Source organism: Pimephales promelas, chromosome 23 (assembly GCF_988280905.1).
Source record: "Pimephales promelas chromosome 23, fPimPro1.hap1.1, whole genome shotgun sequence".
NCBI classification, from domain to species: Eukaryota; Metazoa; Chordata; class Actinopteri; order Cypriniformes; family Leuciscidae; genus Pimephales; species Pimephales promelas.
Genome location: NC_142791.1, coordinates 18766830 through 18793762, shown reverse-complemented (window position 1 = coordinate 18793762; position 26933 = coordinate 18766830). Strand labels below are relative to the sequence as shown.

The 26933-nt window shown below is 44.2% G+C and overlaps 1 protein-coding gene and 1 long non-coding RNA gene across 2 annotated transcripts in view; one reads left to right on the top strand and one right to left on the bottom strand.

Annotated features, from left to right (window-relative positions):
* Positions 1–9383, top strand: part of slc27a6 (solute carrier family 27 member 6) — a 42994-nt gene extending 33611 nt beyond the window's left edge. Inside the window, exon 10 of the mRNA XM_039663758.2 lies at positions 7826–9383. Coding sequence (XP_039519692.1) covers positions 7826–8002 — 177 coding nt within the window. The 3' untranslated portion in view covers positions 8003–9383. The remainder of the gene's footprint in view (positions 1–7825) is intronic.
* LOC120494816 (uncharacterized) lies at positions 1143–6484 on the bottom strand. The gene is made up of 3 exons (XR_016149613.1): positions 6325–6484; positions 4654–4803; positions 1143–2080 (listed from the first exon to the last, which is right to left on the bottom strand). It is a non-coding gene; the product is annotated as an uncharacterized LOC120494816 (long non-coding RNA).
* Positions 9384–26933: the final 17550 nt, after the last annotated feature.

Below are 26933 nucleotides of genomic sequence, written 5' to 3'. Positions count from 1 at the left end.
GAAAATAGTCGGCGCTTCTGGCGTATGGTCTAAATGGGTTGTCCCTATTCTCCTAATGAGTAATGGGTGTGTTTTGGGCGTAACATGCAATAAACCAATCAGAGTCTCATCTCTGAGTCTCGTATGGTCTAAAAGGCCCAGCCAGCAATGACATGTGGGGCCCATATGAGGGCTTGATGGGCGGCAAATGTGGGCCCCATTATGGGCTTGCACCCGGGATCCACATTGGGGCAAGCTGTGGAAGCCCAGATGTACTAAAATTGGGACCAGTACGGGTACTGTGTGGGTCTTAATTGGGCAATTCATGTCAGACCCATTTGGGCCCCACCTGGCCAAATGGGCCTTAAGTGGGCTTGCACCCGGGATCCAACTATGGTTACCCAGATGGGCTTTAAATGGGCTCTGTAAGAGTCTTATGTGGGTCCTAAGTGGGAAATTCAAGCCAGACCCATTGGGGCCCCACCTACCCCCCAGCCAGCAATGACATGTGGGGCCCATATAAGGGCTTGATGGGCAGCAAATGTGGGCCCCATTATGGGCTTGCACCCGGGATCCACATTGGGGCAAGCTGTGGAAGCCCAGACTTACTAAAATTGGGACCAGTACGGGTACTGCGTGGGTCTTAATTGGGCAATTCATGTCAGACCCATTTGGGCCCCACCTGGCCAAATGGGCCTTAAGTGGGCTTGCACCCGGGATCCAACTATGGTTACCCAGATGGGCTTTAAATGGGCTCTGTAAGAGTCTTATGTGGGTCCTAAGTGGGAAATTCAAGCCAGACCCATTGGGGCCCCACCTACCCAAAAGGGGTTTAAAGTGGGTTTGCACCCAGGATCCAGCCGTGGATGCCCAGATGGGCTTTAAATGGGTTCTATAAGGGTGTTATGTGGGATCTTAACCGGGCAATTCATGACGGACCCATTTGGGGCCCACCTACCTAAAGGGGTTTAAAGTGGGCTTGCACCAGGATTCAACTGTGAATGCACCTGAATGTGGGTCCTAACTGGGCATTTCATGCAAAGCCTATCTAAGCCCAACCATGCCAAATATTTTAAGGAAACAATCTAAGCTAAACAATCTAAACTAAAATCGAAGAATGAACATAAGTCCAAGATAAATACAAGACACTTGACGCTTTGAACTGCAAGAAATATATTGTTTAATTGAACAACTAAAACAATTTAAATGTCACAACAGTAGCTCACTGGAAAAAAAAAAATGCTGATAATTTATTCGCCCCTATGTCATCCAAGATGTCCATGTCTTTCTTTCTTCAGTTGAAAAGAAATTTAGTTTTTTTGATGATATTTGATTTTGATGTTATTTGATTTAGGAATTTAGATTTTTTCTCCATATAATGAACTTCAATGGGAACCAAACGGTTCAAGGTCCAAAAGACAGTTTCAGTGCAGCTTCAAAGGGCTTTAAACGACACCAGGCGATGAATAAGGGTCTTATCTAGTGAAACGAACGCTCATTTAAAATTAAAAAAAAAAAAAAGCACAAGTATAAGCACAAATGCTCACCTTGGTCTGTTCTGTGATGCGCGTTCGTGGCTCTCCTGTTCGAAGTCGTTCATCAAAATGCAAATGAACAAATCTTTTTTCAAGTAATTTGGTTCATTCAACAAACGAAATACATGTAACTTAGAAAAAGATTTGTTCCTTTTTGATGAACGAGTTCGAACAGGAGAGTCACGAACGCGCATCACAGAACAGAGCAAGGCGAGCATTTGTGCTTATAAAACTTCAACTTTGTTATTTTTATTTTTTTTAAAAAACCTTAAAGGTTGTTTTTTCCCCCATCAAAAACCTTAATTTCTTTTCGACTGAAGAAAGAATGACATGCATCTTGGATGACATGGGGGTGAGTAAATTATCAGCAAAAGTTTTTTTGTTTTTTTTTCAAAAATGAACTACTCTTTAAATACAAAATACACTCAGGGCGTGGTGGATGCTCCCTTTTATCTTTGGGCTCTTGCAGCCCTCTCCCCTCCACGGTCCATGCGCCACTTCCCCAGTGCCATTTCCACTTGCTTGCGGTTCACACTTTTGAGTAATTGCATTACTCTTCAGTGCACCTAAAAACAAAGGAGCATAAGTCAATTTAGCAAGGTTCTTTTTTGCTCCAACTTGTATGTCTTCAAATCATTCAGTCAAGAAAAACACATTTACACATGTGGTAAGCTAAAATGTTTGCTCTAGAGTGACATTTAACATGGAGTTTTATAGAGTTTTATATACCTATAACACTTTTTCCATTACATGTTGAAATATACAGTAGCCTCAAATGCACACCAGATTTGAGTGACATTAGAAACAATTTTCCATGAATATATCAAAATTCATGAATTCTCCAAAGGCGACCCCTTGGTATTAGGGGTGTAACGGTACACAGAAGTCACGGTGTGGTTCATACATTACGGTTCTGTACAATGGAGGGAAAAACAAAACAAAAAGACATAAGGCATTGTATTTTTTAAATAAGTTTTATTAATAAAGGCATAAAACCAGTTTATTTGTAATGCACTGACAATAGTTTTATATAATTAGTTTATTAATTAAACAAATAAAACCTTGTGATATGTTTGGTAATTGTACCTGAATTCAATTAAAATTATTTTGCAATATTTCAGATCAATATTTTTGTTTTCCTTAATTTTAATTAATATTATTATTTAACAATGTAACATTATTTTCATCTGAATTATAAATAATTGATTTCTGTATAAAATAATAGTACGATTAAAAAACATTTGATTTTCTTTTTTAATCAATGTAGAATGTGTAAGATTAGTGCTGATTTAAGATTAGTCAAAGCAGCAGTGAACTGATGTTCAAACCAACATGTTTTTTTTGTTTTTTTTTTGTTCTGGGATGCCATTGTTGCTATTGTAACGAACTACCCTTTTACATGCCTCTGATTGACAGATAAATCATGCAACCTTATTTCACTGTTGTTGAGGTTTTTCAGCTTTGTACAACATTTGCTTCATACATTTACTGTACTTTAATTGTATTGTTAAAGAGGGCAAGCTTTACCATTTAATTGAGCCATACATGCGTTTTAGACACTTACATTGTTCTTTCTCCGTCAGTGAAATAACTGCGTCCATGTTATGAGCCGAGTTTTTTTTTTTTTATTTACTTTAACTGCTCTGGTATTATCAATGGGATTACATATTAAAGGTGTTGCTAATAATTAAAATTATATTTGAATATTCGCAAAACTCACTTACATTCACGTTAGCGATACTGATTCAAAACACAAGCGCAATGATTGAATGTCAAAGCACGGTTTGAGCGCCCTGCCCCCCCAGCCGAACTGAAAGTTTTGATTGGTTTTGCACCCAAGTCAGACCTGTCCGTTATTGGCTGAAGTGCTTCAGATCTGTCTGTTATTGGCTGAAGCGCAGTGCTCCACCACAGCCGTTTTGAAAAGTGTCTGTCAAATGCCCTGTTGCTTCTTTGGTACTTTTGTCAAAGTGCTTCCATAGTACTTTGTACTTTTGGTGAAAAACAAATGTAGCGATGTTGAATACTTTATTTTTATTCTACTCACGTAAGAGTAAAAGTACCAAATTTTAATTATACTCAAGAAAGTAGTTTTTTTTTTTTACATCCAGTGAAGTACTGTAACGAAAGTACTAGTTACTTTCTAGTATTAGTAAGTATTAGTTAATTTTAGTTACTTTAATTAGTTACTTTCCACCTCTGCATCAACGCATTCTCACCCCAAGGCGTCACCTTTGACCATGCTTCAATATTTGACGTTTTAGGCGCCCTTTAGCGTCACTTACATGACGCGATCCTACGGCGTCATCTAACTGACGCTAAAGGAAAGCGTCAGTTAGAGGACGCGGTCAGGTTTAGGTGTGGGGTGGGGGTAGGGTACACGCGATCCTAGGGCGTCATCTAACTGACGCTAAAGGGCGCCTAAAGCGTCAGATATTGAAGCATGGTCAAATGCTTCCCAAGGCGTCAGTTAAGTGACGCCTTGGGGGTGAGAATGGGCTGGGGGTGGGGGTAGGGTACACGCGATCCTAGGGCGTCATCTTACTAACGCTAAAGGGCACCTAAAGCGTCAGATATTGAAGCATGGTCAAATGCTTCCCAAGGCGTCAGTTAAGTGATGCCTTGGGGGTGAGAATGGGCTGGGGGTGGGGGTAGGGTACACGCGATCCTAGGGCGTCATCTAACTGACGCTAAAGGGCACCTAAAGCGTCAGATATTGAAGCATGTCCAAATGCTTCCCAAGGCGTCAGTTAAGTGACGCCTTGGGGGTGAGAATGGGCTGTCTGCATTTAGGTGAAAAATGTTGTAGCAGACATGGTTGATTTGTTATACATTTACAAAGTTTTGAAGCAACCTGGCATGGGACTTGAACTCTGCAAAGTTTAGTGATTCATTAAGCATGGGAAGGATTTTGTCAAAGAAAGAAAACACAGGAAAACTGTGGCCAGGAGACTGGGTGGGGATGCCGTCAGACTCACGCTGAGGCCACTTCTGGGGGACCCACAGGGATTTCTCGGGGTCAGACTCTGTCTTGGTGGGCTGACCCTGGTTACCAAATTTTCAATTTGGAAGCAGAAACTTTGACGTTAAAGAACATTTCAATACCTCTAAACGTGGGAGAAAAAAAAAAAAAACTCACATAAATACTTGGAACCATGGGCGTTGCTTCCCCAGCAGGATCCATTTGACCTGCTCCTCTAAGACCTGCTTCGCCACCTGGAAATTTGAGGGCTGTGGCTTCCCCTCTGGGACACACGAGGGCTGCTGATTCCTAAGAGTCCTCTCTATCCTAAGAGAAAGAAATACACTGCAGCAAATTAAAAACACAACACTACCATTAAAACGTAATATATAATATATATATATATATATAACTGCTGTAGCGGCGCGTCAATGATAATGTTGAACGCCATATTTTTTGCGTCGACACTTCTTTATTTACTTTATTTTTTGCACGTTCCTCGCGGTACAGCTTGCCACACACACACACCACGGGAGACCGGAACATTGCAGAATAGAGGATGAAGACAACTAGAAGTGAATGAGCTTTCCATTAACTGAATTACACAATTTAAACAAACCCTTTCATTTAATTTTGATCTTTGATTGCAAGTGATTGCACCTCAATGGTATATTAGCTCCACACACCTCCTGTGCACATTGGCACACCTGCGAATATCTGCATCTTTCCACAACATGGAGGAGAAATTAGTATTAATTAGTGTATTAGCATTAGTATCTAGATTTAGGCGACTAAAATCTTATTGTACGTCATCGACTAAAGCTAGAATAAAACTATAACAGTTCAAATGACTAAAATATAATGGGTTTAGTTCAATAATGCATTAATTTAGAATTTCTCTCAAATTTACAAACCCATAATTAGACCTTATGTAGCCCCTTCTTTACAATGAATGATACATGCGTTCTTTACAACTACTTGCATACATCACTCTTTATTCGTTCAAGCAGCAGACGTATTTGTATGAATTAATTAATGAATCCTTATTAAAGCTATTAACGAGCAGTGAATTTTAATCTCTTTCTTTTGTTGCTTGATGACACAGACCGCATCGTGGTTTATTAAACACGTAAACATCGGATCGTGTACAATGACATGCGGATCCAATTGCACGGATGCATACAATCACAACTGTTCAAAACATAAAAACGTCCTGGATGCATATGCAACCCGGGGACGTACTCCCATGCCACTAACGCTGGACCCCCAAAAAAAGAAATCTTTATTACTACAACTAAGAGCAGGTCAGGGAGGAGACTCCATTTAGCTGTGCTCAGCATAAACATTACAGTATGATTACAGCATTTGATTTCACAGACTGGCGTTCATGGCGCGGCAGACTCAAGCCCTGGAGTAAAACCTGTTCTCAATATACATGTCCACGCTGAGCACAGACAACTGCTGCGGGGCTCCTGTCTGTGGTGTATGTCATCAAACACGTAGCCATGGCCGTGCACGACCGGGTTATTGATAATATTCCTGTTTTGAACGGGTTATTGGCTGCATTTAAACGTATTAAATGTGTTGCAGCTCTTTCTGCTCGGATGAATGAACGCCAGTCTGTGAAACGCAGCTACTCATCGAAATATCGGAAATGTGTTTAAAACTCATTTCACCGTTATTAAAAGTATATCGTGATAACTTATGAATTATTGTCCAACCTCTCCAGCTGTTTTTCCTTTTGGTTAGATTCTACATCAGATTAAACAGTTACAACACAAAACAAAAATTACAGACTACTGTACACCTGCAGTGTTATTTTTCTGGCAACATAATATTTAAACTTACCTTGTGAATGTCTGATGTGAAGTTCTTCTCCTCGAAATGACAGCTAGCAGCGTTGCTTTCCGAATGGCCCGTTAACGTTTGAGCGCGAATCAAGGCCTTTGCTTACAGGCCCCTTATAGATGTCCTAAGAACTGCCTGACTAAATAACAATTAAATACAGTTAAATTGTTAGAGAATTAACAATTAAATATGTTAGAGAATTAACAAACGTTAACTGCTTCGCTGGCTTCATATAAATCAGCCTAATTATGTATTGTGTGCATAACTGGCAGGTGGGAAAAGTACTGAAAATCTGTACTCAAGTGCAAGTACTGCTGCATTGCTATTACTCTATTACAAGTAAAAGTACTGGTGTTAGAGAACCGCTCAAGTAAAATTACAATTTGTAAAAAAAAAAAACTAATCAGCTAGAACAAGTTACTTTTAAACACTGATGTCACTGTCACTTCTCCAGATTAGGGCTGGATGTGTTTTCCTTAAAAGTTAAAACCACAACAATCGATCAAATCATTAATGATTGAATTGATAAGATACAAATGTGTTTTTTCCCTAATTTTCTATATATATATATATATATATATATATATAGGCCTACAGTATATACACTATATATACGATCTATATGTTTGTTCTTTGATGACTACTGTGACTCACTCTCAACATGCTTGATTAGCCTACATGTAGAGTTACTAAAATTTGTACAGTAAGTTATCAACACACCTAAATAGTTACTTTTCGCCTCTGCCACACCAATATATGTGTTCCCAGATCAAAACCATGCCCTCTTGGCCCATGAATGTACCATGCAGGACCCATATGTGTTCCCAGATCAAACCCATTCCCACTTGGCCCATAAATAAACCATGCAGGACCCATATATGTGTTCTCAGTTCAAACCCATGCCCACTTGGCCCATGTCTGTCCCTTATGGGGCCCATATAATTAGCTCATATGGGGTTCCTATGTGGGACTCATACTACAAAACCTACACGGGACCCGCTGATTTCACCCAGCCAAAGCCCATGCCCACACAGTAACCATAGAACCCCGACTTAACCCATCTGGGCCCCACATGTCATTGCTGGCTGGGGGGTTGTCCCTATTCTACTAATGACTAATGGGTGCGTTTTGGGTGTAACATGCAATAAACCAATAATCAGTGTCATCATATTTTTGTAATGTATGTTTATTAAAATATAATAAAATACACAGACTTACATTAAAACAAAGCCATGAAGGTAGATTTGAAGGTTGATTATGTTTCCTTACACCTATAGTACACTAAACTATATTTTCTGAGATTTTAACACAGTTCAGAGTTTCATTACCCTTTAATACTGAGTGGAAACTGCCTTTAGAAGTCTAGATTGAGACTTCTGGACTTTCTCATGCACCCAATCAGTTTCATTATGTAGCTGCACTTCATCACAATCATGTCCACCTCTGCCTTCTGGACTGAGGCTTTCTCATGGTCAGTGTGTCATGTGGTTTGCGTCTGTAGGAGTCTATGGAGATGACCAGCACGTTCAAGCAGCAGAAGTTCGGTCTGGTGGAGAGTGGCTTCAACCCGTCCACCATCACCGACCCGCTCTTCTTCCTGGACTACACAGAGAAAAGCTACATTCCCCTCACCAGCTCTGTCTATGATAGTATATTAAATGCTCAGAAGAAAGTCTAGCGCGAGCCCTTGACAGCAACCTTAGACAGTACCTTAGAGAACTGATTTAGCCAAGCTGACGCTGAGGTACTCGCCAACTCGTTTGTAGCGCTGTATATCCGATCAGCTTCTGTAGTGAATTATTGATCAGAGCTGCAAACCGTGTCATTCAGTGAAGAGTTTGAACCGTGTCAGAGTTTGTAGATATCTAAGAGGCCAATGAAGATGTGCTCCGAGTGGACATGAGCGAACAGTTGCGTGTGCTGATATCGACACAGGAAGTGCACAAAGACCTTGAGCTATAGAACAGGCCATCTGGGTAATATAGGATTGTGAATGTGTGTGAGTGTGTGAGAGAGAGAGAGAAAGAGAGAGAGAGAGAGAGAGAGAGAGAGAGAGAGAGAGAAGGAAAAGCTTTTATATTTGGTGACTAAAGATTATGTTCAAAACAGATACTTTCACATATTGCTATAGTGTGTCATATGAGCACATCAAGCTTTAACATTCCACAATGCAACTCAATCCCAGTGAAATTGAATGGTTACAGTTAAATTTACAGTAAATGATGTAAAAAGTAATTCCAAACCAAATTCAGCACTTACAGTATAATCGTGTATGTTGTTTTCGCTGACTTATGAAGCCAGTCTTACTGACATCTTTTTGACATCAGTCTTGTCTCTTGAGTGGCTATGTGTGTTTGATTTATTTTAATAAAACTGGCCATTTTTTTTAATGTTGATGTGTAATGTTATAATTATGTGTAATATACACATGCACTGTGAATACTTCAAATACACAGACTAAGTCTGACTGTATGTATTTAATTTTTTTTGCGATACTTCTGAGCATCATAGAAAATGAATATTTTCTTCTTTTTGGTTGATTATTATTTTGTTTTAGTCTTGTTAAACAGGGTTGAAACATTTGAGATTCACTGTGAATTATATTTAAAGCATTTTTTAAAAGCTTTTTCTTTTCAAAAATATGTGCAATGATGTCAATCAGTTTTATTTACTGAATTATTTTATAGTAAATGACAATTGTGTTTACATGCATTAACGTTTTCAATGTATGGTGAAAAGCATGTCAGAAACCAATGCAAGAAAAAGACAGCAAAGCATCACTCATTTCAAACGTGTAACGGTTTTGCTCACATTTCTTTATCAAGAGAAAAGAAGGACTGAATTTGACTTCAATAGACTGACTGGAAACAAGCAATTCCTGTTCTTCATCTTTGTGAAGCTTATTTTCACAGCAGTGTATATCATCATCTATGAACTGTTTATAATGATGCCATGATACTGAGAAAGAAAGCCATGTCAGGACTATATTTTCTGTAATTTTAACATTGACTATGTTTGCTAGTTTTATCAATTCATAATAAAACTGATAATGAATTATGCATTTTATCATTTGGGGTTCCACTCCGTCACTCAGAGAGGCAGGATACCATTGCCAGATATTAATGTTCACAAAGTGCCTCAAGTCAAACTAATCCTTTCACTTTGAAGACTGCAGGTTACAGATTTAAGAGAATTGGCAATGGTGTGTTTGTCTGATTACAGTAATTTGGACATGATTTGTCTTGAAGCAAATTAAAAACACAACATAGACATACAGTATAATATTCAAAACTTGCTTTACACCACAGAGGGTCTTTAGTTTTTCCAGTCCGGGTTTTACACACTCTGAGGACTTTTTGGGGGAAGGATGACAAAGAAATTTGATAGCCCTACTACATGCATACATACAATTTACAGGCTAAGCAGGAAGTAATGATTGTTTAAGCAAGGGTGATTTTAAAGAGGTGCCACTTTCATGTCATAGCAGGGGAATTTTGAGTCATTTTAACGAATCGCTTCTATCGAACTGTTTGTTTCAATGATTCATTGAAAAGATTCGATTGGTTTCAGTCATCATTGAACGTTAATACACTTTGTTTGGACTTTTGATATCCTACAACCACCACATTACAGGGGCCCGTTTTTTGTAGGTTGCTTAAAGCATCCGAGATCAAATGAGACATCCAAGATAATATAATCGTGCTAATCATGATTAATCATGAGCTAATTGGGTTCTTCGAACACTCCTGTTGTTTATGATTAGAATTGCTGGATTGAGTTATCTGAGATAACTGCGCGTTCATGCGTTGGTTTAAAAGGGGATATGTAGGCTATCGATTGATCAGCAGCGCTTCTATTGGCTGTTCAGAATGGCCAAAGAAGTTTTTCTCCCAAGCAGAACATGAGCTTTTAATGAAAGCCAAGTTTATGCCGAATTTTTAAGTGTGTAAAAGGCAGGAGAGAGGGCTGGTAAAAGTAACAGACAGATTAAATGCGTTTGTGGTGGCCATGTTAGATGTTTTAATAACTCATTATTATTATTTTATTTATTTTTTTTGTATTTCAATAATTTCATAATTACTTTGTTCATTGTCATGTCAGAGTCACCACACTAGTGAACATGGTGAAAGTAAAGAACAAAAAATATTCTACATAATGGTAATATTTACTAGGCCTATTATAGGCCTATAGTCTCTTTTAAAAAGGCACTGTTAAATAAATGATTGTCTGTTTAAAAGCAACCAAGAAAAAGGACCCTTGGGTTGAATGTGAATTGACCTGTTGTGAAGGGCATCCCTGGGTTCAGCTCTTCCAGACCCACATCCAGGGAACAGTAGCAGCAACACCTTCATTACTAGTAAATGAGATTTAAATTATCTTAGTACACTGTGAACTAATTTGTTGCTTTTTTTTCTGCTTTTTTTCTTTGCATGATTGTGTTTATGGGGTGCAATATAAAAAAGAAGGTCTGAAATCACTGTGGAAAGACGTGAAGGAGAGCCTGGCTGGCTTGCGAAGGGCTGAGCGCATTCGTAAGCGCAGGAAACGAAAGGAGAAAGAGAGGAGTGATTTCTTCAAGAATCCCTTCAAGCATGCAAGGCAGCTGCTGGAGGATAGGAGGAGTGGGAAGTTGGAGACAACAAAGGAGGAGCTGGAAAGGCATTTCAGTCAGCAGCTCAGTGATGCTGATAGACTGATTCCTCTGGGTTCCCCGGGGTATGTTCCTCGCCCAGCCCCCCCAGCTGTGCCCTTTAATACTGCACCCCCGAAACTCAGTGAGGTCGCAGATATCATTCGGAAGGCTAGAGCCGCCTCAGCACCAGGCCCCAATGGAATACCCTACAAACTGTACAAGCATTGTCCCGGTGTGCAGAGGATCCTGTGGAAACTCCTAGGAGCAGCATGGAAAAAAGAAGTTGTCCCCGTAGAGTGGCGGAGAGCCCTGTCTGTCCTCATTCCCAAGGAGCAAGACTCAAAGGATATCGACCAGTTTAGGAACATAGCCCTTCTAAACGTAGAAGGAAAGATATTCTTTTCCATCATGGCCAAGAGGATGACCTCGTTTCTTACGCGTAACGGATTTATAGACACCAGCTGTCAGAAGGCGGGCATACCAGGCTTTCCAGGGTGTGTTGAACATTCCTCGGTGATATGGGAACAGATTCAGAGGGCGAAGAGGGAGAAGGGCGATCTGCATGTCGTCTGGTTAGATCTTGCCAACGCCTACGGGTCTGTTCCCCACCAACTTATTACATACGCCCTGGACTTCTTCTATATCCCTGATCCCTGTAAAGTATTGATATCCAGATACTTTGAGGACATCCAGATATGCTGCACACACGAAGACTTCACCACAAAGTGGCAACGACTTGAAGTTGGCATTGCCATGGGGTGCTCAATCTCCCCAATTTTGTTTGTAGCAGCATTTGAGATCATCCTCATTGGGGCAAGGCAGGTGGTTGGAGGAGTGAAGTTGCCATCAGGCCAAAGGCTACCCCCACTGAGAGGGTACATGGATGACGTTACCACCATTCTCCAGACAGCTCCATGCACTGTGAGACTGCTCAAGAGGTTTGACGAACTTGTGGAGTGGGCAAGAATGAGAATCAAACCCTCAAAGTCACGAAGCTTGTCCCTTCAGAAAGGGGTCAGGAGTGACCGCACCATCTTTAGCGCTGGCGGTGAGGAAATCCCCTTGTTGTCAAGCCAGCCTGTCCGGAGCCTCGGCCGAACTTACTCTGCAGACCTTACGGATAAACAGATGGGGAACGCCGTGAAGAAGCAGTTGGCAGATGGCCTTTCCAGGATCAACCTCAGTCAGCTCCCAGGCAAATACAAGGTGTGGTGTTACCAATTCACACTGTACCAAAGAATAATGTGGCCACTCAAGATGAGTGAAGTTCCCTCCTCCACAGTGTGCAAGTTGGATAGTTTGGCAAACTCGTACATAAGGAAATGGCTCGGGCTACCAAGATGCCTTTCTGATGTAGGTCTCTTTGGCAAGACCAAGCTTCAGCTGCCCCTACGTTCCATCAGCGGGGGATATAAACAGGAGAAGGTGCGGTTGATCATGGAACTAAGAGAGTCCACTGACCCTCTGGTGAGAGCTGCGGATGCCCAGGTTCTAACCGGGAGGAAATGGAGGGCCAAGGAGGAAGTGGACCTGGCAATAAGTAGGCTGCAACACAGGGAAGTGCTTGGCAGAGTACAGGACGGCCGGGCAGGCGTCGGGTGGGGACAGGCCCCCCTCTTCTGGTCGAATGCATCCAAAGAAGAGAGGAAGGCAATGGTGGCAGCAGAGGTGATGAGAGCTGAACACGAGAGGCTTACCATCAAAGCAGTGTCCCAGGGCCAACAGGGAGGCTGGCTGTCGTGGGAAGGCGTTCTAGACAGGCAGCTGGCTTGGTCTGATGTATGGAAGATTCCTCAGGCCAGGCTAAGTTTTCTTGTCAGAGCAGCATATGACACCTTACCTTGCCCCCGCAACCTCCACCGATGGTTCGGCAATGAGGAATCTTGCCTCCTGTGCAGCACTGCTAATGCGAGCTTCCAACACATCATGTCTGGCTGCAAAACAGCGTTGGCACAGGGGCGCTACAGGTGGAGGCACGACCTGGTGCTGAAGAAGCTCGCTGAGGTAGTGGAAACATGTAGGCAGGAAGCGAATAGCAGGCCCCCGGCCCTAATCGCACATTCCATCCAGTTCGCGAGGGCTGGGGAGAGGGGTAACACCCACCACCGGAAGGACACAGGAAGACTCCTTACACCGGGCAAGGGGTGGACACTAGCAGTCGACCTTGGGAAGCAGCTCCAGTTTCCCAGGGAGATAGTGGAAACGTCGTTGCGTCCAGATCTGGTGCTGTGGTCTGCTGCTTGCAAGGTGGTCCTGATGGTGGAGCTCACAGTCCCATGGGAAGGAGGACTTGAAGCTGCCCATGAGCGGAAGCGGGCCAAATACTCTGATCTGGCTGCAGAGTGCAGGGAGGCTGGTTGGAGGGCAGTCACATACCCTGTGGAGGTGGGGTGCCGGGGGTTCGTGGGCTCCTCAACCTCTCGTCTGCTCCGCGACATGGGTGCAACAGGTATAAGGCACCGGAAAGCCATGAAAGAGCTGGCAGAAGAAGCTGAAAGAGGAAGTTACTGGCTGTGGCTGAGAAGGAAGGCAAAGAATTGGGGTCCAGTCTCCATCTAGGGCATCAGCAGGGGGTGGCAGGGAGAAATCCCTGCCATCGCTCCGCCACCATGAGATGTACTGGGGTTAAAGGAGCGAAACATCCGTGACTGGTGGTCCCCAGCTGATGACCCATTAATGCCCTTTGTAGTGTTCCACAGCATGTACACCTGCAGTACACCTCAATCTCTTAGGCACCGGTGGAGGTGCGACAGGCAGAAATGCCCTGCAGGTTTCACCATCTACCTGTATGTTAAACTAATATCTGGTTTCCAGTGACTGCTGTGAAAGTGCAGTTGGCGGCCAGGAAAGACTGGCGGACGGCAGGAAAGTCTGCACTGGGAGTGGAAGGCTAGTCACCCAATCCACTTGTCCCCGTGGGGACACCCTTAACCTGACTACGAAAACGCATAAAGGAAAACAACCCGGCGGCCCTCCGAGAGGCGGGATGGAAGAAGGGCCAAATCGGACGGATTTCTCGGCAACGACTGGATCGAATATAGACAACGAGACTAAGAGGTTGAGGAAATGCAGGTGTGGGTGGGAGAAGAAGACCACGTTCAGAGGATTACGGATCCATCAGGGAAAGATGAAGTGTGTAGAAGAGAGTCTCCAGCAGCATTGCACTGCCGCACAAGCTGCAGGTAAGACAAGTGGCCTCCAGAGCCGGGTTACACACCACAGTGCTGAGGGATCCACAGCTGAGGAGAGGGAGCAGGAAGTAGAGGGAGGAGATCTAATTGTGGAGAGTGATCCTGTTGAGGGTGGTCTAGCGGAGAGCACATCATTTGGGCCTGATAACCAAGGGCCAGGTTGTAGAGGGGAAAGAAGAGAGCCAGGGCGGAGACAAGCGATCAAGTGGCCAAAAGCCAAGGAAGTGGCAGTGTGGCAAAATCTGGATGTGGATCTTAGTACCATTCTAGATCACTCACTTCGTGGCAACGTCGAGGCCAAGCTCAATCTCATCGGAGACATCTTGTATGAAGAGTGTAGAGGCAGGTTCGGAATAATCTCGGGGAAGAAATGCGCAGGCCCAAGGCCGAAAGGAAGGAGGGAACAACAGATTGAGCAGTTGGTGAAGAGGCGGCGCCAGCTGCGAAAGCAGTGGAGGAAAGCTGAGGAAGAGGAGAAAGAAGGTCTGAAATCACTGTGGAAAGACGTGAAGGAGAGCCTGGCTGGCTTGCGAAGGGCTGAGCGCATTCGTAAGCGCAGGAAACGAAAGGAGAAAGAGAGGAGTGATTTCTTCAAGAATCCCTTCAAGCATGCAAGGCAGCTGCTGGAGGATAGGAGGAGTGGGAAGTTGGAGACAACAAAGGAGGAGCTGGAAAGGCATTTCAGTCAGCAGCTCAGTGATGCTGATAGACTGATTCCTCTGGGTTCCCCGGGGTATGTTCCTCGCCCAGCCCCCCCAGCTGTGCCCTTTAATACTGCACCCCCGAAACTCAGTGAGGTCGCAGATATCATTCGGAAGGCTAGAGCCGCCTCAGCACCAGGCCCCAATGGAATACCCTACAAACTGTACAAGCATTGTCCCGGTGTGCAGAGGATCCTGTGGAAACTCCTAGGAGCAGCATGGAAAAAAGAAGTTGTCCCCGTAGAGTGGCGGAGAGCCCTGTCTGTCCTCATTCCCAAGGAGCAAGACTCAAAGGATATCGACCAGTTTAGGAACATAGCCCTTCTAAACGTAGAAGGAAAGATATTCTTTTCCATCATGGCCAAGAGGATGACCTCGTTTCTTACGCGTAACGGATTTATAGACACCAGCTGTCAGAAGGCGGGCATACCAGGCTTTCCAGGGTGTGTTGAACATTCCTCGGTGATATGGGAACAGATTCAGAGGGCGAAGAGGGAGAAGGGCGATCTGCATGTCGTCTGGTTAGATCTTGCCAACGCCTACGGGTCTGTTCCCCACCAACTTATTACATACGCCCTGGACTTCTTCTATATCCCTGATCCCTGTAAAGTATTGATATCCAGATACTTTGAGGACATCCAGATATGCTGCACACACGAAGACTTCACCACAAAGTGGCAACGACTTGAAGTTGGCATTGCCATGGGGTGCTCAATCTCCCCAATTTTGTTTGTAGCAGCATTTGAGATCATCCTCATTGGGGCAAGGCAGGTGGTTGGAGGAGTGAAGTTGCCATCAGGCCAAAGGCTACCCCCACTGAGAGGGTACATGGATGACGTTACCACCATTCTCCAGACAGCTCCATGCACTGTGAGACTGCTCAAGAGGTTTGACGAACTTGTGGAGTGGGCAAGAATGAGAATCAAACCCTCAAAGTCACGAAGCTTGTCCCTTCAGAAAGGGGTCAGGAGTGACCGCACCATCTTTAGCGCTGGCGGTGAGGAAATCCCCTTGTTGTCAAGCCAGCCTGTCCGGAGCCTCGGCCGAACTTACTCTGCAGACCTTACGGATAAACAGATGGGGAACGCCGTGAAGAAGCAGTTGGCAGATGGCCTTTCCAGGATCAACCTCAGTCAGCTCCCAGGCAAATACAAGGTGTGGTGTTACCAATTCACACTGTACCAAAGAATAATGTGGCCACTCAAGATGAGTGAAGTTCCCTCCTCCACAGTGTGCAAGTTGGATAGTTTGGCAAACTCGTACATAAGGAAATGGCTCGGGCTACCAAGATGCCTTTCTGATGTAGGTCTCTTTGGCAAGACCAAGCTTCAGCTGCCCCTACGTTCCATCAGCGGGGGATATAAACAGGAGAAGGTGCGGTTGATCATGGAACTAAGAGAGTCCACTGACCCTCTGGTGAGAGCTGCGGATGCCCAGGTTCTAACCGGGAGGAAATGGAGGGCCAAGGAGGAAGTGGACCTGGCAATAAGTAGGCTGCAACACAGGGAAGTGCTTGGCAGAGTACAGGACGGCCGGGCAGGCGTCGGGTGGGGACAGGCCCCCCTCTTCTGGTCGAATGCATCCAAAGAAGAGAGGAAGGCAATGGTGGCAGCAGAGGTGATGAGAGCTGAACACGAGAGGCTTACCATCAAAGCAGTGTCCCAGGGCCAACAGGGAGGCTGGCTGTCGTGGGAAGGCGTTCTAGACAGGCAGCTGGCTTGGTCTGATGTATGGAAGATTCCTCAGGCCAGGCTAAGTTTTCTTGTCAGAGCAGCATATGACACCTTACCTTGCCCCCGCAACCTCCACCGATGGTTCGGCAATGAGGAATCTTGCCTCCTGTGCAGCACTGCTAATGCGAGCTTCCAACACATCATGTCTGGCTGCAAAACAGCGTTGGCACAGGGGCGCTACAGGTGGAGGCACGACCTGGTGCTGAAGAAGCTCGCTGAGGTAGTGGAAACATGTAGGCAGGAAGCGAATAGCAGGCCCCCGGCCCTAATCGCACATTCCATCCAGTTCGCGAGGGCTGGGGAGAGGGGTAACACCCACCACCGGAAGGACACAGGAAGACTCCTTACACCGGGCAAGGGGTGGACACTAGCAGTCGACCTTGGGAAGCAGCTCCAGTTTCCCAGGGAGATAGTGGAAACGTCGTTGCGTCCAGATCTGGTGCTGTGGTCTGCTGCTTGCAAGGTGGTCCTGATGGTGGAGCTCACAGTCCCATGGGAAGGAGGACTTGAAGCTGCCCATGAGCGGAAGCGGGCCAAATACTCTGATCTGGCTGCAGAGTGCAGGGAGGCTGGTTGGAGGGCAGTCACATACCCTGTGGAGGTGGGGTGCCGGGGGTTCGTGGGCTCCTCAACCTCTCGTCTGCTCCGCGACATGGGTGCAACAGGTATAAGGCACCGGAAAGCCATGAAAGAGCTGGCAGAAGAAGCTGAAAGAGGAAGTTACTGGCTGTGGCTGAGAAGGAAGGCAAAGAATTGGGGTCCAGTCTCCATCTAGGGCATCAGCAGGGGGTGGCAGGGAGAAATCCCTGCCATCGCTCCGCCACCATGAGATGTACTGGGGTTAAAGGAGCGAAACATCCGTGACTGGTGGTCCCCAGCTGATGACCCATTAATGCCCTTTGTAGTGTTCCACAGCATGTACACCTGCAGTACACCTCAATCTCTTAGGCACCGGTGGAGGTGCGACAGGCAGAAATGCCCTGCAGGTTTCACCATCTACCTGTATGTTAAACTGTATTCGTGTTTTTTTTTTTCTTTTTTTAAAGTCTTATTTTTCATAAACTTCACCTTTGTCAGCCGCGCTCTCCTCTGTCCTCAAGTCTCATGTCTCATTTATTTGTATAGCCCTTTCAACTACAACGTAGACCAAAGGACTGTACATCTCAAAACAAATAAAAACGTACAAAGGTAAAAAGAGAGAGTAAAAAGAGAGAACAAGAAAGACACAATGTATAATAACACAATCAAGAGTTAAAACAGACAGAATACAAATAGGTTTTCACACGACTTTTAAAAACATCAACTGATGATACAGTTCTAATGTCAGGGGGAAGAGCATTCCATAGTCTAGGCTAGGGCCAGCGACTGAAAAGGCTCGATCACCTTTAATTTTAAGACGAGTCCTTGGAACAAAGAGCAGGGAACAATTAAAAGACCTTTGAGTTCTACTGGAGTTCATAAGGTCCTTGATATATTCCGGGGCCAGCGGTTAAAAAAAAGCGGTTCATGCTTTATAAACAAATAACAAAATCTTATACTCTATCCGATATTTCACAGGGAGCCAATGAAGCCTTTTCAAAACAGGAGTAATATGCTCCCTCTTCTTAATACCAGCAAGGAGCCTTGCTGCAGCGTTTTGCACCAACTGTAATCTTAACATAAGAGATTGATTGATTCCTACATACACAGCATTACAATAATCCAAACGTGTAGAAATGAATGCGTGAATCACAGTTTCCAAATCAGAGACAGTCAGAAAAGACTTCCTTCTTGCAATAGTCCTTAACTGATAAAAACAATTGTTTACCACATTTTTAACCTGATGGTCAAACATAAAAGCAGAGTCAAAAATCACACGTAGATTTCTAATTTTAGGCTTAACGTATGTTTCCCATGTACCTAAAAAATCGGTTAGTCCGCTATCAGCCTTCTTCATCCCAAACACCATAACTTCCGACTTGCTAATATTTAATTGCAAGCAGGTTTGCTGTAACCAATTAGTCACCTCCTGTAAACAATCAACCAGGGAAAAATTAGGACTTGATCCTCCAGCTCCAATCGGTAAATAAATCTGAATATCATCGGCATATAGGTGATAAGATATGCCATGTTTTCTGAATATTTGACCTAGAGGCAGCAAAAACAAAAAAAAGAATAGGTCCCAAAATTGAACCTTGAGGTACTCCACAATCCAGAGCAACTGACTTGGAGGAATAATCACCAACCCTGACAGAGACTGAACACCCAGACTGAGACAGAGACTGATGTTGATCAGCAAAGGTCTTAAAGTGTACTGTTTGAGCACATTTTTCTACCCAAAGCTTCTGAGTAGTGACGGACATTTTGCAGGCCATGCAGCAATGAAGAAATGGACGAAATCAGTGGATCTCTTCCTCTGTGATCTAATTCTTGTTCCTGAAAATTTGAGGTAAAAGCTCTTCAATGATTTATTGAGAGCCTCGACTCCATTGTTGGTGGTAATTGCCACAGAGAATCCTTGTGGTACATAGGCCCTACACTACCAATGAAAAAGAAAAGAACATATTACTTTGATAAAGGTAGTCGATGTAGGAAGAACAAAACATTACACCCAGGCTATACTGGATGCATAAAAGCGAATATCCGAAACCAGTCTAGACCATGCGAAAATCACTGAATCAGTGATGATGATGATGATGATGATGATGACTTGCTTTTGTTGTGGCCGTCTGATAAATTAACAAGAATAATTTTTGGTAATATGGTTTGATCAATGTTACAATATGATGTTGATTCCAAATACAAGTTGAAACACTGAAAAAAAAGGAATGTCAATGTTGCCATCTGATGTACCAAGTTAATGTTGAAACATTTCTAAAACACTTCAATGGTGTGTCAACAAATTCCTGACCATTTCAAAATTTGGTGAAAACCTTTTAAAATATAAATGACACATTTTCAGCAGTTGAGTCAATTTATTTAATTCAATCAGTGACAAACATTAAAGGGTTAGTTCACCCAAAAATGAAAATTCTGTCAGTATTTACTCACCCTCATGTTGTTCCAACCCCGTAAGACCTTCGTTCATCTTCGGAACACAAATTAAGATATTAAGATCACTCCTGCATACTAGTCCATAGGCTTCTTGAGGGAATGACACTTGCTGGCATCGAAAAGTCATCAAAGACATCGTTAAAATGGTCCAAGTGACTACAGTGGCTCAATTTTAACTTTATCAAACGACGAGAATTCTTTTTGTGCGCAAAAACAAACAAAAATAACGACTTTATTTCAACTATTCACTTCCTTCTGGGCCTGTAGTCAGTTAACGTAGTGTGATTGCAAAGAGCTACGTCACACGTAGGCTCACTATTGGCCGACGCTGGTCATGTGTGTGATGCGTGTGACATACAATAACAGAAGCTTACGCTATTAAACTAGTAACCTGACTCGAGGCAGAGGGAGAAATAAACGAATAGTTAAAATAAAGTCGTTATTTTTGTTGTTTTTGCGTACAAAAAGTTCTCGTCGTTTGATCAACTTAAGATTGAGCCCCTGTAGTAACTTGGACTATTTTAACGATGTCTTTAATGACTTTTCGAGGTCAGCAAGTCATTCCCTCAAGAAGCCTATGGACTAATATCTTAAATATCTTAATTTGTGTTCCGAAGATGAACGAAGGTCTTACGGGGTTGGAACAACATGAGGGTGAGTAAATACTGACAGAATTTTCATTTTTGGGTGAATTAACCCTTTAAAAGATTATTCTTTAAAAAGGAAAGGGGCAGAAACAGGACAAACCCAGATAACAAACTGACATTGAATCAACGTGGAAATATGAAATCGAAACAACGTTGATCTGACATTGTTTTGATCATCGAATTAACGTTGAACCAACGTCAGATGCGTCATTCTTTCAAAACTAACGGAAAATCAACTTGAAATCAACGCGTTGTTTCAACGTTATGAAAGCAAACCAATTTTCGATTTCATTTAGCTTTGAAGAATGCCGCGTCTGACGTTGGTTCAACGTTAATTCGATGAGCAAATCAACGTTGTTTCAATGTCATGAGAGACGTCGTTTCCACGTTGATTCTATGTCAGTTTACTGTCTGGGAAAGCACTTCAGCATTTGTCCAGGTGATCCAACGGTTCAGGTTTTTAGGTTTTTCTGTCTTGCACTTCTGCCTCTTTTCCTTTGGGTTCTCTGAAATCTGAAAAAGAGAAAGCATGATGTTACACAAGAACGAGTAAATTCAGTTGTCATACATACAGTCTCATTGAAGAATGTTTCGCCACGATTCGCGCCACGTTAACCAATCAGGAGCCTAGCTTCTTGCTCACGTGGTGAAGTATGGATGCTTCAATAAATTAATTTTTAATATGACTAAATGCATGGTGGGATTATGCACAACAACGCAAATATTTTATCACTTATAACTTTATTTCTATATATAATAATTTTGTATTGAATGTTATTCCATATCGAGATTATATGAAATATTATTGTGATGTAAAGACAACCAACATACATGTGTGCATAAGTTCGTGTCTGGACGTGAGAAAATAATCACAGGACAGGTTAATAACTTTTGAAGGCTGGCTCTATTTATCATCAAAACAAAAATAAATGACAGCTAGATTAGATGGATAAAGGGCGAGGGTGATCCTCGCTTCGATGCAGGACAACAGGTCATCAAAGTGGGTGCATGACAGGCGGAAGTACCGCTGACAGCGGCCGTCATCCAGCGCAGCTCCTGGAGCGTGCAAATACTCACCAAACGGTTCACCTCCGAAGGGTCCGGTGGACACAAATATATGGCGATGATGATCCCCACTGTCACGATCACCAGAACTCCGTTTCCCATAATGCCTCATCCCTGTGACTGATTACACACACACCTGCACCTCATTTCAGACTGCCTATATAAGCCACACTCAAACATGAACTCTTTGCGAAGTATTACATTGCCACTGCCTGTAATTTCTGAGCGTGTTACCCTGTTTCTTGTTTCTCTGGTTTTGATCCTGGTTTGTTTCCTGACTTCTGCCTGTTTGCTGCCTGCCCCGATCTTCTGCCTGTTACCTGACGACTCTCTGCGCTCACTCTCTGATATCCCTGTTTTGCTGTTTCCTGACCCCTGTCTGTTTGACCATTCTTAAATTAAAGCTGCATTTGGATCTTCATCTACAAGCCTCAGAGCAGTTCGTAACAGAAGACTTCGCCACACCGAGATCCAGCAACAACCGACCAACAAATGAATCCAGCAGCACAAATCCGGGAGTTTGCTGGTCAGATCGCGGCCTTGGCCCTGGATAGCCGTGATCTGTTCCAGTATACCTGGGGGTTTGTTCCTCTCGCTGCCTCCTGCTCTCTCGGTGATGAGGCTATTAAGCTGTGTTACCAGCTAGGGGCTAAGGAGGTCAACCCGAGGGAGCTCCCCAATCTCTCGGGTCTGAACTGGAGAGAGGCGGTCTCCGTTTGTGAAGAGAGTTTCATTCCAAAGCCTCATCACGTCTCAGCAGAGCTTCCAGAGCCTCGTCACGTCTCAGCAGAGCTTCCACAGCCCGCGCTCACAGTCAGCCCTGCCGAGCCCGCGCTCACCGTCAGCCCTGCCGAGCCCGCGCTCACAGTCAGCCCTGCCGAGCCCCCGCTCACCTTCCAGCCAGAGACCGTACAGCCAGAGACCGTCAAACCAGAGTCTCGTCCCGCCGAGACAGCCCAGCCAGAGTCTCGTCCCGCCGAGACAGCCCAGCCAAAGTCTCGTCCCGCCGAGACAGCCCAGCCAAAGTCTCGTCCCGCCGAGACAGCCCAGCCAGAGTCTCGTCCCGCCGAGACAGCCCAGCCAGAGTCTCGTCCCGCCGAGACAGCCCAGCCAGAGTCTCGTCCCGCCGAGACAGCCCAGCCAGAGTCTCGTCCCGCCGAGACAGCCCAGCCAGAGTCTCGTCCCGCCGAGACAGCCCAGCCAGACTTCCATGTCAGCCCTGCCGAGTCTGAGCCTGTTCACGTCACTTCTGCCGAGACAGAGACGCTTCACGTCACTTCTGCCGAGCCAGTGTCTATGGACAAGTTGGCCGTTTCAGAGACTGTTCACGTTCCTTCTGCCGAGCCAGTGTCTAAAGACAAGATGGCCGCCTCCAAGCCAGTGTCTCCGGACAAGATGGCCGCCTGAGGGACCTTCACTGCTGTGGACGCCCGAGAGTCCCACAGTTCCGCCCTGGTCACGTCCACAGCCTGCTCTGCCCTGGTCATGCCCACAGTTTGATTCGCCTTGGACGCCTGAGGGTCCGACAGCTCCGCCCTGGTCTTCGCCTCGTCCAGCTCCGCCTTGGCCTTCGCCTGCACAGCCTGCTCCGCCCAGGTCGCCTGCACAGCCTGCTCCGCCCTGGTCGCCTGCACAGCCTGCTCCGCCCTGGTCGCCTGCACAGCCTGCTCCGCCCTGGTCGCCTGCTCAGCCTGATACGCTCTGGTCACCTGCTCCTCTTCTGCTCCACGGACCTGGCCCTCCATCCCACCCCTAGATCCGCCTTCGCTCCACCGCCCACCTGGACAGTTTTGTTTGTTTTGAGCGTCTGGAAGCCGCTCTTTGGGGTGGGGCTATGTCACGATCACCAGTTGGAGTGCCCCAGAGAATCACCAGAGGGCACTCCACATCAGAACTGATCACTTCACCAGAACTCCGTTTCCCATAATGCCTCATCCCTGTGACTGATTACACACACACCTGCACCTCATTTCAGACTGCCTATATAAGCCACACTCAAACATGAACTCTTTGCGAAGTATTACATTGCCACTGCCTGTAATTTCTGAGCGTGTTACCCTGTTTCTTGTTTCTCTGGTTTTGATCCTGGTTTGTTTCCTGACTTCTGCCTGTTTGCTGCCTGCCCCGATCTTCTGCCTGTTACCTGACGACTCTCTGCGCTCACTCTCTGATATCCCTGTTTTGCTGTTTCCTGACCCCTGTCTGTTTGACCATTCTTAAATTAAAGCTGCATTTGGATCTTCATCTCCAAGTCTCGGGGCAGTTCGTAACACCCACGCCATTGTACTGCAGAGTAAATAGAGAGCGGTAACTCTCATGATGAATGCTCGGTCGACATAAAAACAATGGCCGCCAATGGATTTCGATTCTGACTTGCATCACGCTCGTACATTTCGCTTCAAACTTTTGTTTTTACGCGCGTCAGTTTCACTCTTGACACGCAAATTGACTTTATGCACAGCTGCACTACTTCCTGAACTTAAGCCAGCTGCCTTGTTTCCTGTCTGCCATTATTGGCCAAGCTTGATTAATTCAGGTGTGTCTGATTATTGTTGCCGTGACTACTGAGGTCAGGCACACCTTAACTAATCAATTTGGCCAATAATGGCAGACAGGAAAAAGGGAGCTGGCTTAAGTTCAGGAAGTAATGCAGTTGTGCATAAAGTCAATTAACACAAAGTGGTCAAGCGTCAAACTAGACGCGTCAGGCGCGAATTTGACGCGCTATTCGCGTTCGGTGTGAACGCAGCATTAGCCTACTTACATAGCCTGGATGCCAGCCCGAACTCCGCCCACAACATTTTTTGGTCGGGAAGTTCAGTCTGGACTCGATCCATTGAGGAGTAATTATGATCAGTCAAAAAATGATCAGGCCAATCAAATTGCCAGGGCGGGCTTTATACGATGATGGACAGATGATCTGCAGGGACGTAATCATCACGTTATCAAAGAGCGCTTGTCAAAGATGACTGCAGCGGGAGAATTGAGATGTATAGATTCCACTGTCGCGTCTTTTGTAAAATAAATCGACAGCGCATTCATTTTAATAGACAAACAGAACTGCAATCAAGGCATTTGTCGATCGGAAAGATATTTTTGGCGTCCTTCCTACATGATTCGGGAAAAGTGTAACTTATCAGCTGGCTCTGATGGTCGTTAAGAAAATGGGACGTAATGAAAAGCCTGTGGTCGTTGTGGTTTCTCCTTTGGTGGCACTCATGGAGAAGTAAGTAAAAGAATCAACACTCGTTATTTAACTTCTAAAATAAATAAAGTTAGGCCACGTTCTGTATTTGAAAACTGCGCTATGCAAAGGACTTGACTTACTTGTAGGTCTACTATCCAATTGAGTGCAGAGGTTTTTTTTTTTTTTCCTGGTTCGGTTACGACACGCCTCATAATCAAAGCCCAACGGAGGAGTTTCAGACTCATATTCTCTCTTGAATATGAGTATGACGAAGTCAGGCTACTACTTACAGGTTGTGGCCCAACAACTGCTGCCTCTGGTTTTAAAGTTGGAACTGCTTCATGTTTTAGTAACAGTTTCTTGTTGAATCCGGCATTGAACTCGTGGAGATTCTGGAAGCTGTCTTTCGTAAAATGCGCAGCACAGAGAGCTAGATTACGATCGTCATTTTAAGGAACATAATCAAACATAAATTGTATCCATTGTTGACGAAGTACAGCGTCACACTCGACGAGCCGCAGAAATATGCGCATGCCCTTTTCTGCATATTCCGGAGGGAGGGTTGATGCAAATGTATGGGTTAGTGACGTCTAAAACCCTGCTGTAGTCCTAATCGAGTCATTTTTGTAGGCAATATACTTCCTGGTTTTTAAAAGACGATGAGTGCTTCTCATTTCTTATTTGTGCATCCTCGTTTCCTTTCCTTGTTTCCTTTCCTTGCGTCTCAGCTCCACCCCCTGTAGGACGCGAGGGAAGGAAGCGAGGAAAGGAAAGGAGGACAGAGGAATCGAATAAAAGCTTTTTTATATACATTGGAATTCTTGATCACTCGAGCGTCACTCCACAGTGTCATCAGCAGCGCTAAAAGGATCTGCCCTTATGATGTTGAAGTTTGGTTATTTAATAAATTCATAATAAATAATAATAAAGATAGGCTATACTGTTGAAATATCTGAGATGTGTGGTTTATATAAACTGCAAAGGTAAAGTATAAATTAAAATGATTGTGACCGATGTAAAGTGGGAGGAGAATTGACACGTGCGTCACGTTGAGTCAATATAACAGTTCCGCGTAGGATGCACCTGTGTATCCTCGCTTATGACTCCTCAGGAAGCCTCCTATCTCCTCGATCCTCGACTCCTCACGGTGCAATTAGAGAATTGAGATGTCCTTCAAGATGGCTGAGCTCGATCGGTTTCCGGGTCATAGGAGGGAGGACGGAGGAGCGAGGAGACGAGGAGGGATATTGAGAAGCACCCGATATCTCTGCTTACACTGAACTTTCAGTGCTGCAACTTTGGTTCATGCACCAACAGCAATATTACACACTATTTAAAATCAAAAAAGTGAAATCGCAATCAACCCCCCCTTTAATGTAAAAATATCTTGCCATGTGTTATTAATCACATTGCACTGCAGAGTAAAGAAACCTTCTCAGATGACTGTCCTTTGGAGGAAGTAGACTACCTGCAAGAGCATAAATAACTTTAATTGATTTATACTTGTATGCCTATTATTTCTGAGTCCCAGCACAAAAGAGTCTACAAAAAGCAGTGATACAGAGCTGGGCACTTTAAAGACAACTTTTCCTTTTTGTTTGTACAGTAGCATGAGGCATGTGTGACAAACGACACAGGGTGAAATTCGTTCCCTATAAGTCTAGAGTAACCTCCACAACTTCAGAGTAAAATACACTATTACTGACCTTCAATAATATATCTTATTGCAGGCAAAAGATGACGGAATAACAGGTTTTTCTTTACAAAGAACTATTGAAATAAAACAAATTTGTCTTGTCTTTTATTAAACATTTAGGCTTAATGAAACGTTTCTTTTTTTCTGATGTTGGCAATGTTGTGTAATATGGCAAATGCAATGTCACAGGCCCCGTCAGGTGCAACCATCAGGCTTTTCAGATGCTGAAATCTTCCCTTAGTTGAGTTCATTTAATTGTGCCCTTGTCCTGGCTAGAGCTGCATTGTAATTGGTCTGGGGTTTGGGTCAGGGAATGGGGTCATAAAACACCTGTCTCCAAGCTGGATCCTGTTACCATCACCTGTATAATAGAAATTGCAGTTCTTTTAGGATCAGCAAAAGTGTATATAATACAGTGAGCTTGATATGTATAATTTTCCTTACCACGTTCAAATAATGTGTATAAATGTGAATCTCTGAAAATTCTTGAGTCATGCACAGATCCTGGCCATTTTGCTTTCACATTGATTTGTGATGGAACATAGTCACACACCATCTAAGAGATTTTACTAAGTCAACTGTCTTTTTAAAAAATGATATAATATTATTAATCTGGAATTTTAAAAAATATAAAAGTAACTTGGCTGCACATTTATATAAGCCTAATCGAATGCCACGACAGAGCACTTATCAAGTTCTCCGCATCGGAAAGAGCGCCACTCG